The sequence below is a fragment of the Etheostoma spectabile genome, chromosome 2 (genome assembly GCF_008692095.1).
Source record: "Etheostoma spectabile isolate EspeVRDwgs_2016 chromosome 2, UIUC_Espe_1.0, whole genome shotgun sequence".
NCBI lineage: Eukaryota > Metazoa > Chordata > Actinopteri > Perciformes > Percidae > Etheostoma > Etheostoma spectabile.
The window spans coordinates 15484520-15496744 of record NC_045734.1 but is presented as its reverse complement, the minus strand read 5'-3'; the positions used below and the strand labels follow the sequence as shown (position 1 = coordinate 15496744).

The following is a 12225-nucleotide window of genomic DNA, read 5'->3' as shown; positions in this document are numbered from 1 at the left end:
AGGGATTACTTTGTGACAATAGGTAATTATACATCCGAGCATACAAATATGAAGTGTGGAGTTCCCCAAGGCTCTATTCTGGGACCTCTTCTGTTTAACATCTACATGCTCCCACCGTGGCCCGATTATGGAACAACAAAATAAGTTACCATAGTTATCGGACGCCACAAATTTACATAACCTTATCGCCAGGGGACTATAGTCCAATACAAAACTGACTAACTGCATCAAACAAATTAACGACTGGATGTGCCAGAACTTTCTGAAATTAATGAAGGAAAAACTGGGTGGTTGTTTTTGGAGCAAGAGAGGAACGATTAAGTCTGCGCTCAGTTTCAAACCACAATGTTAAAACAACAGACAAAGCCAGAAATCTTGGTGTAGTCATGGACTCAGACCTGAACTTTAACAGCCACATTAAGACAATTACAAAGTCAGCTACTATACACCTTAAGAATATATCAAGGGTAAAGGACTTATGTGTCCACGGATTTGGAAAAACTTGTCCATGCCTTTATCTTCAGTAGACTTGACTACTGTAACGGTGTCTTTAGGTCTCCCTAAAAAAATCAATCAGACAGCTGCAGCTGATTCAGAACGCTGCTGCTCGAGTCCTCACTAAGACCAAGAGACTGGATCACATCACTCCAGTTCTGAAGTCTTTACACTGGCTTCCTGTGTCTCAAAGAATTGATTTAAAATGACTCTTGCTAGTTTATAATCACTTACGGTTTGTCCAAAATACATTTCTGATCTGCTACTACACTATGAACCACCCAGACCTCTCAGGTCATCTGGGACAGGTCTACTTTCTGTCCCCAGAGTCAGAAAAAACAGGTGAAGCAGCTTTCAGTTTCTATGCTCCTCATATCTGGAATAACTCCCCAGAAACCTGTAGATCCGCTGCTACCTCAGTTCTTTTAATCAAGGTTGAAGACCTTTCTTTTTGATGCTGCCTTTCTTTAAATGACTGCTCATTTCTTTAAATTTCTTATGCTGCACTGTAACTTTTTTATTCTTGTGTTTTATGTGTCTATTTTTTAACTGTCTATCATGTGTTTTACCGGTTTTTAATGCTTATGATTTTTACTTGTGTTTTATCTTTTTAACTGATTTTGTGTAAAGCACTTTGAATTGCCCTGTTGCTGAAATGTGCTATACAAATAAAGCTGCCTTGCCTTGCCTTGCCTTTGGCCTTTATTTAGTGAATAAACCAGGAGGGAGCCAAAGTGAGATCATAAAGTACGACAGCAGACGGTCAGGAAACTGATTCTTACGAGAAGTTGTTGTGAAAGCGGGGCATGCTGCTGGACTGGCCTGATGCCCGCGCATGCATATCATTGTGGTCCTTTGTGCTGCACCCATCAGAACCCCCTGTCACCTGCACACGCACACCCACGCACACACAAACAAACACACACAAATGCACGCACGGATGCTCACACGCACACACACAAACACACACACAATGTTTTTTTAAGACACAACATGTCAAGAACAATTGGCTTACGAAAACCTCTTTTTCTCTTTTGCAAAAAAAAATCTTTCCAGAGGCTTATTAGCATTAAGACAAACAGCGTGTCAGACACAGTTTTGTCTTTCACAGTAGTAATTACAGTATAGTGTTCACATGCAAAAACACTAATTAGGGGACAACTATCTAATTTTTATTCCTTGTTAAAGACTGTTCTCACAGGCCTTATGGATTAACTACTGTATGTCTCCCTTTGATATTACCTGCAGACTGATGGTTCCAGGGGCATTCTTCAGCAGGACTCCAGCTTGGACGTGAGTCATTCCTTCCATAGACACGTCATTGATACTGAGAATCCTGTCTCCTGTCTGATGGTAACACATAAACATTTGTGAGGGTATTTTACTGACTTACAGAACTTTCATTCCCCTACATAACTACTTTTGTATCTTTTATGATTTTAGAAGGGCTTTCAGGCTTCCTTTCCTAATGTACAATGTATTTCTTATTTTTATAATCTGTATTAATACATTTTTTTGTTTTGTACAGTATCTTGAATATGTTTTTAAAATGCTATATTTCAACCCCCTATATACTGTATGATCTATGGTATGCAATTTTAAACCCTGACAAAGCAAGCATTGTTGAAACATCGGACTTCATTCTATTAAATCTAGATCGGCAGAAATACTAATTAATATACCTTAACACAGTCTATTCAAATCTTAACCCTATAATCAAATCATTTCTCTTAAATAAATGACTATCCCTTGTGAGGACTGACTTTTTGTCCACAAACAGGAGGTGAATCCTCATGATGTGATGGCAATAACCAATCTGTCCCTATAAAATAATGAATACATAATACACACAGACACAAAGACACTCTATGCACTTCCCACCTGTAATTGCTGCGTTTTGGCAGCAAGTCCATTGGTATCCATGGTAGCAATAAAAAGAGGTACGTTGTCATGGGGACTGCCCACTCCTCCTGCTACACTGATGCCCAGGGAGTCACATGGACCCTGTGGTGAAACCAAACACAAACACACAAAGGCACACACACACACACACACACACACACACACACACACACAGTTGACCTAGACATACTTGTGATCAGATGGCAGATTCTGCACCTGCCTTGGTTCAGCCAGGTAAGGAGGCTATATACAAAAATGTGTAATATTCTAAATTTATAAAAAAAAAAGAAAAAACTAAATATATAATTAATTATAATTAACAAATTAAAATGACAAATATATATATATATATTATATATATATATATATATAATATATATTATATATATATATAAACTGTTACACACACACACACTGTATATTATTTTAATCTGTCATTTGAAGTTAATAAAAAACAAAAGCTTTCAGGGTCACAATTAAATGCCAACTTTCTGAAAATGTACATAAAATATCGAAAATCAGTTTCTCCTAGACAAAATGGGGCATCAATAAAAACAGTTGTATTTTTATTTTAAGTTTGTCTTACCTTTTCTATTATTACTTTTCTGGAGTTAGGGTAGATTTGAAGTGCTGTTGCGGGGGAAACAAATACATGCTTGTATAATCAGCTTGAGTATGTTACCAATATTCTTTACACTAAAAGTAAATTGTGATTGTGTTTACATATAGGCTGCGCAGTCAGAACATAAGGGAGACTCACAGTCGCTCCCCGTCTTGTTATCTGTCTCCCTCTGGTGGCCGAGGGAAGTATCACATCCACTTGAGGGGGTCAGGGTGGAACAGTCAGAGTCTTCATTCTGGATAAAACACAACTTAAAGTACTCCTAGGTTCACAAAGTACTATTGTTAAAATGGTGCAAAAGAGTAATAGTTAAGTAACATTAAAATTACTGAGCTGATTTAGTCTGTACGCTCAATACAAATCATAGAATTAAACGCCTGATAACATCATGCATTTTTACATTTTCTTTAACAGCCAGTCATTTATTAGACTCAGACAGCCATAGGAAACAGCTTACCTGGCTCTGCTGTGAGTACTGCAGTCCAGCTTTAAAACGAGCCACCTCCAGGTGGACTGCTCCACTGCAACTCTGAGAGCAAAGTGACACATCTCACATCAATGTCAATGTCAATGTCAATTTTATTTCTATAGCACATTTAAAAACAACAGCAGTTGACCAAAGTGCTGAACAGGGTAAGTATCAAATACACAAATAACAAGTGTAAAAATCACTCCAACCAAAATACATCACAGGGAGACAAACAACACTTTAAAATATCTCAATCCAAGTTAACGAGGGTTAAAAGCCACAGCAAACAGGTGCATCTTAAGCAGATGATGAATGTATGTAACAAAATTGCATAACCCCACAATAAATTTGTTTATGAACTGTGTGGTATGTGTGAGCGTGAATGTGTCTGACCTGTAAAAGTGTGTGTGCATGTTCCTGCAATGCTGCACGGACATCCTCCCCATTGATTGACAGAATCTGGTCACCTAGCAATAACCTGCCATCGGAATCCGCTACGCCTCCTCTGATGATATCTGACACAAAGACGCCTGTGTCATTACTGTTGAAAGAAAACAGAGGTCAAAAACGTTATCTGTGTCACGCTTGTAGACTGAATTATGTGACCTGTAAGCCCGCTGTTTTGCATAACGTCACACTTGACTTGTACAAATTATGTATCCAACACCTCTTTTTTAATGATCCCGGTTGCTACAGAGTCTCTGACCTCTACCTGGGTAGAGGCCTTTAAAAGTCGACAACACTCTCTTCTTCTGAGACTCATAAAATGGAGTGTACCTTGACAGTATCCACGTTACCTTTACCTATTATAGACCTTTGACAAAACACTTGAAAAGACCCTAAAAGATGGTCAATATTTGTTTTTCTTACTGAAGTGGGTCAATTAATAAAAGCAAGGATTCACCGAATCTAAGATCTGGTCGAATATCGGGCTTTTTGACAGGGTTCAGTTTCTGCCGAACCTTAGAATTTTTTTCCACCGGACTGAACCCTACGCTTGCATTAGGCAAGCTACGCTGGTTGATGTAATGACGCCATGGTGGATTATGGAAAGGTTTACGTAGGTGGACCGCTCAATGCAGTAGGCTGGGAGAAAATTAAAATGGAACTCGTGAGCAGAAAAAGTGGTGTTTTGGCAGTACTTTCAGTCAAAAGATGGCGATTCAAGTCAAGCTACATGTTCAATTTTCAATGCCAATTTTTCTCATGGTGGCAAGGACCCTAAACAATACACAACATCACCGCTGTTAAAACGTTATAAAAAAAAGAAGTATAAAACATCCAAAAGAATACAAGTTGTGCATGACGGAATCTACAGACAGCAGCCAAAATGCAGCAACTTCAGGTAGGGCAAAGGAAGGACAGTCACAGCACAGGACATACTTTACTTTATTAATGTGTTTAATGTTTTAATGGACTAAGGATGGGAGTAAGATTCAGTATTCGGTTTCGGCAGAATCTTAACCAGTGGATGCAGTATTCTGACAAACCTCGAAAGTATGTATTTGGTGCATCCCTAAATAAAAGAGCAAAATTGTAAAAGTAAATAATACCATGCAAGATCTTGCAAGATGTAGGCGGGCTTTAGGAGGCAACTACAATGTCCCATGTCATGTAACCTACATAAATACAAGATTTGGTCTGACATGGAAACCTAAAGATTTAAAAAAATAACTTTGCGGATACTCAGTTGTTTAACAACATCACGAACATACGTCTTCCCAACTGTGGTGAACCCCAGCCCCTCCCCAGGGCGAGGCCTCAGCTCCAGGCTGAAGACGTCCCACAAGTCCTCCTCCCTGTAGGCCTCCTGGTGCCTGAAGACACACAGGCGAACACGCTGGGTGGTGAGCCGAAGCACGGCAATGGCCTCATCGTGAGTGGCCTGCCGCAGGTCTATACCATTTACCTGGGAGGAAGTGAGAGAGATGCAAGCCATTGTTGTATGAAGGAGGTTAGGTGTAACGGTTTTTGTATTTTACAAACAGCAGATCTTACAACTAATGAAAAGGAGTAAGTCATCATGATTAATGGCTGCATTGAGGGCATTGACATCAATCTACAAGCATGCTATTGCTTTGAACCATCAATGTGTTGCTGCTTTCTGTTGCTCTGTTATTATTATTATTATTATTTGTGTGCTGTTTTGGGCATGCTGATTTTGTTGCTTTTGTCGTCATTTCAACATCATATTGTCTTATATATGTATTTCTTAACCTTTCTTAAACTTCATTGGTTTTAAAACTTCTTACCAAAGGACTGCAGTTTAAAATTTCACCGACTGGCTAACACTGATTTACAAAAATGTTGATTGATGCGTGTTGTCCTCATAAATAAAGACAATATAAATTAAACTTCCCTTTCCTTTATTGTGTCATATAAAAGCCCAAAGTCCACCCCAAAGGGACTTACCATCTTACAGAGAAAACAAACAAACTGCTCCAAATATCTCAATTGTAGTCCAGCGCAGTGGCGGTTCTCCATTGAATTACACCCTTGGTAAGACCCCCTTCAAGCCCCCCCTTCAAAAAAAAAGGAAACCCCAAAAACTGCAGAATTCTTCAGAATTACTATATTATAGTGTATATTTATTTTATGTTCTGATAACTTATACTGTCATATTTTGTTGAGAATTGTGTTCATTGTCTTTTGAAAATGTTGGAGGTGGAGATTATGCACCTTAGAAAGTTAGTTTCCTGTTTTATTTCATTAGTTAAATAACTGGATTCTCTCATGTGTTTTTCAAATGTTCTAATGAAGAATTTGTGCAATTGAGAAAAATGTTTTATAAATTTTCTATTTCACTTATGTTATATATTTGTAAATGTGAAAAAAATATATACAATCAGATATATAAAAATGTAACAAGAGCAGAAAGCAACAATAATATAAAACATTAAGAATAACATACAAATAAAATGTAGAATAAATATTCTAAATAGCACAAATGCTTCATCACACAAATGTGAAAACACACTAAAGAGAATCTAATTATTACAACTAAAACTAAAACCTGACCTTTCTGGCCTTTCTTGATGCAACATCTGGTCCCCTATTCAATGATTGATACTGATAAAAAGGCCAGTGACCTCAGGTATGACTTGATCAACTCTAGTTTTGAAATGCTCATCTCTGCTTGAGCCAGAGTGACTGGCAGAGTAAGTGCAATCCTGAGAGCAGCCCAAAAGTTGTGGTAGATCTCTGATCGATCCTTATGCATAAAAGTGATAAGCTCATGGAGGCTCATGGAACCCCGTTCCCCTCCTTGTCAAGACCGTTCCATTTGGGAAACCAAGCAACATTGGCGCCGATTTATGTTTTGTGCTCACGGACGTATGTCCTTTAAAAAAAAAAAAAAAAACAGTAGTAAAAAAATGTGTGCATTTCAGATGGCCGACACAAACAAACATGCCTATCAAGTTGAAAGTAAAGCCGTAAAGTATAGGCTATATCTTTCAAGTGAGGGTAGGATTGGATATGAAAAGTTTAACTGACACATAACTGCAATCAGCTTCGAGGGTGCTCAGTATTAACAGAGCACCCTTGGTATCGGCGCCTATGCCCAGCAACCCATTCAACCCAGAGGTGAACTCCCTCATGCTCTGCAACTGACAAGCTAGCAGTACCTACTCCCAACAAAGATGGTACAGAAGTGAGATGCCTCACTTGGTAGATAAAACAGAGAGCTCAACACACAAGGTGAAAAGAAGAGCTGCAGCAATGTTCAGAACACCAAATATATATATTTTTTTTAAATTAAACCACATAAACCTATTCTGATACAACCTCTAAATACAATTATGAACCTAAAAATTTACTAAATATGAGGACTTTAATGCATTGTGTTATGTGTCAACTATAATGGAAAGCTATCGAATTGCAACAGATTTGTACCAACACTAAACACTGCCAATGAATCGGTGAAATGAAAAGATAAAGGAATGTTTGTGTTTACCCATTATACCTCTAATATCTGGTCTCCAGCCTGCAGCCTTCCATCTCTTTGTGCTGCTCCTCCATCATTTACTTCATGGATTATTACCGCCCCCTGGTGGAAAAGAACAGAAAAGAATAATATTCCAGATAACCCAATCCAGCTAAATTTAATCAGCATTGAACTACTTAGTTATTCACATTACAGCACGTTCACTGACAAAGGCTGTGCAGATGCATTGTATTGTGAAGAAAACATAGACAAACCCATATTGCCTAATTTGATGCTGTAAATCTTGATTTATTTGGATTATCAAGGATTGATAAAATTATGATAGATATGTGTTAAATGAAATTATGTAAAATATCAATTGGTTGTTCCCACCATCAGAGTGTCACATCCTCCGACAATGCTGAGGCCCAGGCCTACATTTCCTTTACAAAACTCTATCGTTGTTTCCCTGCCAGCCACAACTGGGCAGTAGAGGGGGTCAGTGGTTGAGGGAGCAGATTCTTGCCAATCAGACTGGCCGGTGGGAGAGGTCTGCATGGCATTGAGTGATGAAGAGAAGGAGACAGGGAGTGAAGCAGGAGAGAGAGTGCAGGGATGGGAAAAGGATGTCGGGGGAGGTAAAGAAGAGGAGGAAGAGAGACTCTTGAAGGGGTTGATGGAGAGCTTGACAGTGACCTGATGTTTGAGAATCAAACTGGACACCTGAATACAGAGAAGACAGGTTAGTCATAAATCATTACATCAGTTTGACCTTGTGTGTGTGTGTGTGTGTGTGTTTGTGAGTGTGTGTGTCTATACCTTGTACACTGACAGTCCTGCCACAGGTACATCACCCACTGCTACGATTATGTCTCCAACCTTGATCCTGCCATCCTGCACCCAGACAGAAACATGAATAAAAAATGGAAGATAAGCAAAAAATGTATGAAAGTATATGCAACAGACGGATGGAGAGGATGTGAGAATAAAAATCCAACACACCCTCTGGACAAATATCTGAATAAACCGTTGCCTGGGGCCCTACATGAAAGCTTATTAGTACATGACGACATCATTTTAAAACATGGACATGGAAACTATGGTTTAAATATTACGAGAAATACCAAGAGACCAGAGCCATCAAATCAAACCTTATAGCTGCATACTGTATATTGTACAGTAATGTGGTGCTTATTGGCCCCTTTTTCTGACATATTATTGAGTGCTGAAGTAACTAAAGTTAAGGTCAGGCCATTTAGGCTTGATATATGCAAATAACTAATGAAATTATGTACAACCTTTAGTTTTAAAATTTTAAAATCTGTGATGAAGGTAAAAAGATCATCTAAGATGAAAGATGAAAACAATAACCTAAGCATACAGTATATTATATTTGAGCAAAGAAAATGTTACTTTGGAAAATTATTATGAACACTTCTGTGAGGTTAGGATAACATGCAGTGGTAGAATGTATCAAAGTACATTTACCCATTTGTAATTTTTACTAAACTGCTTTTGTTTGATAGACAGTTACTTTGAAATATAATACATTGTTATAGATTTAAATACCCAACAATCAATAAAAGTTGTTTAAGTTGGCTTAATTATTTAAAGCTGCCAACTCCTTATGAATCTTTAATAATAATCAAATAATTTGCCATGACAGTCATAAAACACATTATAGGGAAGAGAGGAACAAATGACACTGTTGAGATACAGTCATCGTATGTAGGCTACATAAAGGAATTATGTTATTGATGAACATGTTGAAGGTCATAAGTATGCTACTGGTGATGTCACACCTTACTGGCAGTGCCATGTTGGATCAGGGACCTGACCACCACTCCTTCCTTGGACTCCCCCTCTGCCAGGCAGAGGCCAAGACCTACATGATCCTGAATTGAGATTGAAAAAAGCAGACAAGATTTTAAACTTTAATCAAAGATTTGGTGAGGCAAATAGCTAATTTCATTCTTTACAACAATGTGGGAGGGTAATTATATTTTCTCTAGTATAGAGACTGTGTTTGCTACAACTACAGTCTGTTATCAAGCAAGCTGTTACATATGTACAGCTAAAGGACCGACAATGGTTAATGCCAAGATTTACTGAAGGTATTGCACCTGAGGTAGGATGAGGTGCTGGATGTCTGTGGATAATCCTCCACGCTGTGCAGAGTCTGTCTGGGAGTCGCCTGTTTCCTTAAACTCTGTTGTGGATTCATGTGCTGTTTGACCCAGAGCTGCTTTATTCCTAGCAAAACAAAACCAAATCTGGTGTTATCCCTGAGCTGTACATCAAACACATGTATCCTGTTAAGTTTGGGAGAAATGCAAATGCCACGAGAAAATCACTTTACATGTTACCTGATGAGAATTATCTTGACTTTTGATGGAGTGTTACTGATGATGGCGGAGGCGTTTTGGTGACTCCGGCCATACAAGATCTGACCATTGATCTGGAAGAAAAATGGAATCATGTACTGTCCCCTTAGCAGTCTTTTTAAATCCAATCCCACATAAATCTGCCTTTCTGCAACCTTCTTCTGACTCCCCTCCCTCTCTCAGTTGTCAGCATCTCCTCTACCTCCATTTTCCTCATCTTCTCTATTACACGGTTGCTCATTGCGAGAATCCAGCCCAGCACCAACCATCTTTCAAATGGTAATTTTTCTGATGAATCTATTTTGCCGGCACTCAACGCTCTCTACTTATCCATGCCTCCTACCCACTGCTCCCTTTCTGCTGTACTCAGTTTTGACTCTCATATTATGTCTCTTTCTTGGTATCCAACCCCTCTTGCCCCCCTAAAAACTCACCCATTTCTTAATCTCAACCCTCTTAACTCCCTTACCGTTCCCATTTCCTTCTTACCTCCAATAGCTCGTCTCCAACCCGTATTCTCCCATCTAAACCTGCAGGTCCTTGAGGGTCTATCTCTGCCACGTGGACACTCATGCGAGCCCTGGAACCATCCTTGTTCCCTGAGAGGCTGATTCCCAGGCCGTGAGCCTCAGGGTCCTTCTCCAGCTCAATCATATGGAGCTTCCCAGACAGACTACCATAACGCTGAAGCATCTTTTCTAGGAAAGACAAGAGTTAACAAGGAGGATATGCTGGGTAAGCCAGAAAAAGTGTGGGACATTACATGTTACAATACTTGTAGAGAGGAAGCATTACACCTTTAAGGAGCTTGTATGATTGTGTAATGCCGTGATTTGGCTGTGTGTATATCTATATCTGTGTGCATTGACTTGTGTGCAAAAGTAAGCCTCGTCCCTCAAAGGTACCCTATGGTCTTACCACTTGTAGCGCTATAGATCATTGTTTTTTTGAGTGGTTCCCTATTTGGTGTGCTTATTCAAAGAGTAATTTCTAAATGATTGTGAGATTCCTGACATCTTTTTATTTTAATATTACAGAGTTTTTTTTGCAATGGAAGTGTATAGCACAAAGTCTCTCTGGGGCAGAGGGCAGCGTGTGCACTGTGTAAAGGTGGCTGCTACACTAAAATCGCCACACAACTTTAAAGCCTGGGGGCTTTAAAGCATCCTTGTGTAAGTATGTGTGACGTCTTTATGATGAAGACTTACTCCTGCCAGTATCGCCCTCATCTTCAGCTGCAGTCGTGATTGGTGTTGCGACAGTTATGGGGTTTCTCCTATTCGCTCTATCAGATGTTGGCGAAGGTACCTTGGGAGAAGTTTTGCATTATTGAGCAGGCAGAGTTGGAAATGCCTCAGGGGTCCTTCAGGCATGAGTTGGACTACCCCTGAGGCTTGCTCAGTGTGCTTGATGTAGCATTGGGGAAAAACTGACGAACAGGATGAATTAATGAACACAGTTTTAATGTCAGCTAAAAATAACATGAAAGATGACCAGAATCATGCATTATTTTGTAACCAACTTACAAGTGCATGGAAACATAACTTCAAAAGGATGCACTGTCTATTTAGAGAGTTATACATCTCCACCAAAGATAAAAAACAAAGGGTTTAAACAAACAAGGTAGCTGCGAGGGACTTTGAACTACAAGCACTCCATCTATAAATATGCACGTTAATTAAGTTTTTGGAAGTTGGCTTAGCGCAAATGCTAATGCAAGGCTGCTTTTAAGATGCTGCATACCCATGATAACACACACAAACACATACACACACACAACAATGTACCAACCTTAAAGGGAGTGGGAGTGAAGGGGTTTGTAGGGGAAAGACTAAGGAACAGACTGAGAGTCTCTGCTGCCTATGATCATGAGGGGAAACAGATATAGTCTTATACACATCACCACCAAAACAACAGTCTGCCTTTCAAAAAAACCTTTACAGCCCCTTCATTCTTTTTACCAATACCAATGTAGGTGTTAATGACTCATCACTCTATATATAATATAGTGTACACATAACATTTTCTATACACTAAAACAATACACAGCCAAACACCAGTAACTGTGTGGGAACAAAAACTGAGAAAATGTTTTTACAGCTTGTTATCTGTTCTAATGTAATCTAAAGTAGCAGTCACAACCTTCAAAACACAAACAAGTAGCTATTGCTTTTTGACTTGACTTCCATGCATATCATTTTCTATGCTATACAATAGATTTTACATTGCATTTATCTCCTCTAAAGAGAAAACAGCAGTGTGGAGCTCAACATGTCTAGTATACCAGTGTTACCTTGCTGCTGTGTGAGTTTGACTGTGGTGTTGGAGTTGTACTCCCGTGGTTGGTAAGCATTGGGGACTGTGGGCAAAACACAAGATGCAGATACTTCAAATAATGCATCCAATATATATATATATATATATATAT

General features: G+C 39.0%; 2 protein-coding genes across 5 annotated transcripts in view; one reads left to right on the top strand and one right to left on the bottom strand.

Annotated features, from left to right (window-relative positions):
* tyrp1b (tyrosinase-related protein 1b) overlaps window positions 1-12136 on the top strand; it is a 24276-nt gene extending 12140 nt beyond the window's left edge. Inside the window, exons 10-11 of one of the 2 annotated variants that reach the window (XM_032536638.1) lie at window positions 11300-11310; window positions 12126-12136. The gene's annotated coding sequence lies outside the window, so the exon portion shown is untranslated. Of the gene's footprint in view, window positions 1-11299; window positions 11311-12125 lie in introns of those variants that run through there. The other variant, XM_032536648.1, reaches the window with a different exon arrangement.
* Window positions 1-12225, bottom strand: part of si:dkey-92j12.5 (multiple PDZ domain protein) — a 42034-nt gene that overhangs the window by 3582 nt on the left and 26227 nt on the right. Inside the window, exons 25-42 of one of the 3 annotated variants that reach the window (XM_032536606.1) lie at window positions 12091-12156; window positions 11589-11657; window positions 11006-11105; window positions 10287-10495; window positions 9780-9871; window positions 9537-9666; window positions 9216-9308; window positions 8233-8307; window positions 7807-8136; window positions 7453-7536; window positions 5204-5397; window positions 3882-4029; window positions 3477-3548; window positions 3158-3281; window positions 2984-3027; window positions 2377-2499; window positions 1738-1842; window positions 1278-1381 (exon numbers count right to left, since the gene is read on the bottom strand). In XM_032536606.1, the coding sequence (XP_032392497.1) occupies window positions 1278-1381; window positions 1738-1842; window positions 2377-2499; window positions 2984-3027; window positions 3158-3281; window positions 3477-3548; window positions 3882-4029; window positions 5204-5397; window positions 7453-7536; window positions 7807-8136; window positions 8233-8307; window positions 9216-9308; window positions 9537-9666; window positions 9780-9871; window positions 10287-10495; window positions 11006-11105; window positions 11589-11657; window positions 12091-12156 (2162 nt within the window). The remainder of the gene's footprint in view (window positions 1-1277; window positions 1382-1737; window positions 1843-2376; window positions 2500-2983; window positions 3028-3157; window positions 3282-3476; window positions 3549-3881; window positions 4030-5203; window positions 5398-7452; window positions 7537-7806; window positions 8137-8232; window positions 8308-9215; window positions 9309-9536; window positions 9667-9779; window positions 9872-10286; window positions 10496-11005; window positions 11106-11588; window positions 11658-12090; window positions 12157-12225) is intronic. The other 2 variants (XM_032536616.1, XM_032536626.1) reach the window with 2 other exon arrangements.